General features: G+C 41.6%; 1 protein-coding gene across 1 annotated transcript; it reads left to right on the forward strand.

Moving 5' to 3' along the window:
- Window positions 1-479: 479 nt before the first annotated feature.
- Window positions 480-5127, forward strand: LOC131970336 (scavenger receptor cysteine-rich type 1 protein M130-like). Its single transcript, XM_059331706.1, has 5 exons — window positions 480-606; window positions 683-988; window positions 1806-2120; window positions 2624-2709; window positions 4659-5127. The coding sequence occupies exons 1-5, from the start codon at window positions 498-500 to the stop codon at window positions 4683-4685; spliced, it is 843 nt and encodes a 280-aa protein (XP_059187689.1). The 5' UTR covers window positions 480-497; the 3' UTR covers window positions 4686-5127.
- Window positions 5128-5362: the final 235 nt, after the last annotated feature.

The raw sequence follows: 5362 nt of genomic DNA on the forward strand, positions 1-5362 counted from the left end.
GGGACCTGAAAGTCACAGCTGTTATATGTCGACAGCTGGACTGCGGCCCCGTTGTCTCAGCGGGGAGGAAAACTAATTCTTCAGACCAACCCGTTTGGTGGATCAAGTCCTCCTGTGTGCAGACTGAATCTACACTGAAGGAATGTGTGACCACCAGAGATGAATCCAGCTTTTCCAGCCTGGAAATCACCTGCTTAGGTAACACCTTTAATGACAGCTGTGGTGAAGGTGATGTTGATGAGTGACATTAGTGTGCTCAGCCTGTTGGAAAAATCTGTCTCTCTTCCTCTATCTCTCCAGACTCTGTCAGGCTGGTGGATGGGACCAGTCTGTGCTCAGGCAGACTGGAGGTGAAGTCTGACCAGTCTAACCAGAGCTGGTCCTCAGTGTGTGAAGAGGACTTTGACCAGCAGGATGCAGAGGTGGTCTGCAGGGAGCTTGGCTGTGGGGCTCCTTCAGTCCTCCAGGGGGCGCTCTCTGGAGAAGTGGAGACTCCAATGCGGACCAAAGAGTTCCAGTGTGGAGGAGATGAGTCCTCTCTCCTGGACTGTAGAAGCTCAGGATCAGATAGAAACACCTGCTCACCTGTCGGACTCACCTGCTCAGGTAGAAGAGCAGCTGCAGCTCTGGTTTGTCGTCCTGGTTTAGTTCCTCTGCTAATTATCTTCCTGTGTCCGCTCAGATCCAGAGAACATCCGGTTGGTGGGTGAGGCCAGCCGCTGCGCTGGTACACTGGAGGTTAAGAGCCAGGGGGACTGGAGACCAGTGGACGACTGGGACTCTGAGTGGGACATGACGTCTGCAGCCGCAGTGTGCACACAGCTCCATTGTGGTTCTGCCGTCTCAACAGAAATAAATAGAGATTTTCCAGACAGACTCGTGTGGTGGATCACAGCGTCCTGCGTCCAGTCAGCAGCTGCACTGTCGGAGTGTGTCATGATGACAGATTATGATGAATCCTACGTTGGCCTGGACCTGATCTGCTCAGGTAACACCAAACACTTTGAGTCACACTGTTGCTAAAACACAGTGGTTCTCATGTAGGAACAGCTCAGTGAACAGAACTCTTCTTCAGTGATTGAGGAGAATCTTATTTTTAGTTAATTTCAGTTTTTTAAAACTTTGAAATTATTTTGAGTTTGAAAATTCAGTATAAATTACATGCAAGAGGCCCATTGTACAGAAAAAGTGATCACTGTTTTAAAAAAACACCAAAAGAACATGGGTGCAGTGGTTAGCACTTTGGCCTCATTGTGGGTTTGAATCTGGTGGCTCTTCTGTGTGAAGTTGCATCTTCTCCTCCCACAGTCCAAAGACATGTTTAATGAGTGACACGTGGTCCTCCTAACTACTTCTCTTCCAGCATTTCCATCATTTATTTCCTCTTTAAACTGTCTTTTAGAGCCTAACCAGGAAGATTTCTGCCCTAAACCTAGCTCAGTGGTTTTGTAGCCTAAATCCACAAAAACTTTTTTTTACAACCGCAAACAAGCACTCATAGGAGTCTATGGCTGGTGCTGACAAAAGCTTTATTCTGTGGTTCAGGTCGGAGATCTTTTGAAAGGCACTAACGTCCAACAACGGGACACAAAAACATAAAGCTCTGAGTTTTCCTTTGGTCTTCTGGTTCTCAGTGCCCCCCTGCGTGGTGGACCTGTGAGGCTTTTTACATGACGTGGCTCCATCAGCGGACTAAAGGAAGATTTCAGATGGATGTATCAGCTGCAGAAATGTAAAATGCCAACATTTCTCGCTGGTGGCTGGGCTGTATCATTGTTTATCTGCTTTCCCATTTTTATAAACAGATTTGCTGACTCGGCCAAACATCTCCTTGTCCTCGGCTGATGGGGAGCAGCTGGAGCTCCAGGTGCTCACAGGCTCCGACTTCAACATCTCCTGCTCTACAGAACCACAGTACCCAGGAGGCTCCTTCCAGCTCATCTTCACCTCCACAAACAGGGCCAAGAACCACACCCTGCCAGCTGTCAATCACTCTGCACACTTCCCGTTCTTTTCTGCAGGCCGCACCCACCGAGGGGAGTACCGCTGTGTTTACCACGTCTACGTTTTCTCCCAGAACTTCTCCTCTGAGAGCCGGACGCTCCGCCTCGCTGTCTTAGGTAACTTCACTGAGAATCTGAGTCAAACAGATAAATGAGACACTGAGTATCTCCACATGCTTCACAGGACTAACTGTCTGATTCAGATAAAACTTGTGCTGTTTGCGTGTAACAAAATCTACACTTATCTAAAGTCCGCTCTAACTATCTCTGTCTGTTTCTGGAGAAGCTTCTTTCAGTCTAACTGATATCTGGCTTCCTCGTGCACAAATGCTGTTCCATGCAAAAGTCCAAACCAGAAAACATTTATTACATTACATTACTTACTTACTTACATTTGAAAATATTTAAAGCCTGTTTATTTTGCTGCATCTACCAGTAGTGTGTGTAATAATATCTCAAGAATAACCCTTGGTAAAGTTATTGTAGCTCCTGACAATCAGTAAATCTGAATCTGTATATGTGATTATTTGTGTTAATCTGCTTGATAATTTGACTAAAACATGAGTTTAAAGAAGAGAAGGCAGCTTCACCTTTAGTGAAACTGGTTTGATGTGTTTCAGCGTCTGTGAGCGAGTTAATGATCCGACTGGTCGTCCTGCTGCTGGGCCTGCTGCTCCTCATCACTGCCCTCTGCTGCAGCTCCAAGGTACTGCACCTCTTCATTCTGAGCAGAACCGGCTTAACCCTGTAAGACCCAGTGTTGCAGAATTACAACAATTTTGGTTATCCCCAAAAAACCTCTAAATTTTTTTTTTTTTTTTGGTTCAACCACGTTAACATGATCATTGGGTCCTATTGTTTGTTCTCACAATGCGATTGGATCCAACATTTGTATATAACGCCCGCCCCAGGGTCAAGAAGTCACACAACTTCCAATTTTTTGATCGAGCAACATCCCTTCGATTTACTGGACTGGATTAATCTGATTCAAGTAAGTAAAATGCTTTGAATATTTTTTTTTGTGTTTATTACAGTGTCTAGAACATGAACATATGTAGTGTTTGTGGAAAATGTGCCCTACATTTTATTTAGAGCTTGTTTTATAAGTGTTGCAATATTACAACGTTGGGTCAGAGTGGTAGTCAAAACAGCCCTGTTTTTGAGAGGAACTTCAATTAAAATTTTCACAATATAACTTTAAACTACACATGATTTACACATTCTAGCCTGAGCCTTATATTGAATTACATATTTATTGTATTAGAAACTAAAGTGCAAAGATATATTGCTGTATCTAAACATTTTTATTTACTTATAATGATTTTTAACCACCTTCAACACTCGCAGTATTTTCTCCTTATCACAGAATGCAGGACTTTTTACCAAAGAAATTCTGTTTGTGCATGTCTGCCCTTTGTCTTAGTCTCTATTGATCAGAAAATGCTCCTATCAATTCATAGTCAAAGCAGTTGTGGGGGATGCTCCTGGTGCACTTGTTGCATTGTTCTGGAACAGGTGCTAATGTTCAGGAATGTAAGGTGTGGTTGTAAGGTGGAGGCTACATGCATTAGGATGATAATCACAGTCTACGATAGGTCAATCATACAGTATTGTATGGCCTGTGAAATGTGTGAATTGGCTACTTCAGTGCAATGTGTAAACACTTCAAAATGAAATCAGTCTCCCCACCACCCCATCTTTCCTGCTCGTCATCCGGAATCTAGTAAGCATGTGTGCTATTTGTATATACAGTGTACATTTGTTTCAATTTTATTTTTTCCATTTCAGAATGCCACCAGCAAAGAGAGATCCTCGATACAGTGTGCAGGACGTAATTTCCATCGTCCAAAACGGAGAGAGTGATGTGGACCTGGATTTTGACGACACTGATGCAAGTGACGGATATCAGAATAAGAATCAGATAGCCACCAAAGATAGTCACCAAAACCTACATTGCCATCGGCAGGCAACAGGAGCCCAGACGCAGCAGGGAGCCCTTCGGATGCTGTAAAGAGACCATCCTTGGGTGATGGGAGTCCAAACGGTCCCTCCTCCAAAAAACATGTGCACACCCCCCTCTGGATGTGCGCAGAGACCTCACTGGACACTTTCCATACAAGACGACAAGAGGACGCTGCAGACGTTGCAGTAAAGGGTATACAAATACCCAATGCAGCAAGTGTGATGTCCGCCTCTGCTTTTCAGAGGACAAGAACTGCTTCTGGGACTATCACTGCAACTGACTGCAACTTAAAATGTAAATAATGTAAATAAATGTCAAAGTGCTTGTTTGAATAAATCACACTTCATAACAACATGACTAAGATTATTATTCATGCTATATACTGGTTTGGGAAAAGCAAAACCCTGCAAATGAATCCTTAGTTCTGTACTGTTGTTCAGACAATGAGTGGAAATACAGGAGATTCTGCTACCCATTAAGCCCAACGTTGCAATATTACAACGTTTCCGTAAAAACTTACTAAAACATAAAATTTTTGAAAACACTCCATTTTCACCCCCAAAGGCCTCCTACAACAACATCTTAATGGTTGAAAATTTTTTTTTTTGCGTTTTTCTATATCTGGGTTTTACAGGGTTAAAGGAAGTTTTTAGCACGATGTATTTAGTAAGTTTGCTGTCATGTCTTTCCAGGCCAGCAGAAGCCAGAAGTCAGGATGAGAGAAGAATACTGAGGTGAAAGATGAAGGATTCTGAAGGTTCAGAGGAAAGAGTCTCTCAGAGAGAAGAAAAAGATCTCATCTACTCCTACGGAGTCACTGATCACCCCTGAAGTCTCGTCTTCACCTGCAGTGGTTGGTTGCAGTGTTGCACATCTGAATAAATTACTGTCACATTTTAAGAAGCTCTTATTAAACTTAAATTATTTTAGTGATTTTTAATATATTTTAGATGTTAAAAATGTATAAATGCATCCGTCTGTCCAAGACGTGTTGTCGTCTGCTCAAATTTCAACAGACGTAAAGTGCAAATGTGGAGGGATAAGAAATATGTATCATATATGTCACATATTGTATCATGAATTTATAATTAGATATGGTACTATTCTATTTGTATTTTGTATATAAACAGACAGTTGGATGCATATTTTGATTAATTTATATTTTGATAGTTAAATATATCAATATATATATATATTATTACAGTAAATAAATATGTTAATTACACTATATATTTGATATGACCATATGAGTAAAACATTTTTATTTTGGAATGTGAAAATGTGTTGCTCTGCTTTCTACTTTGTGTATTATTACTATTATTTTCTTTTTACATGTTTCAAATAAACTTCAATCAATGTATATATTTTTTTCTTGATCAAAGAAAATATTTTCTTC

Source organism: Centropristis striata, chromosome 4 (assembly GCF_030273125.1).
Source record: "Centropristis striata isolate RG_2023a ecotype Rhode Island chromosome 4, C.striata_1.0, whole genome shotgun sequence".
NCBI lineage: Eukaryota > Metazoa > Chordata > Actinopteri > Perciformes > Serranidae > Centropristis > Centropristis striata.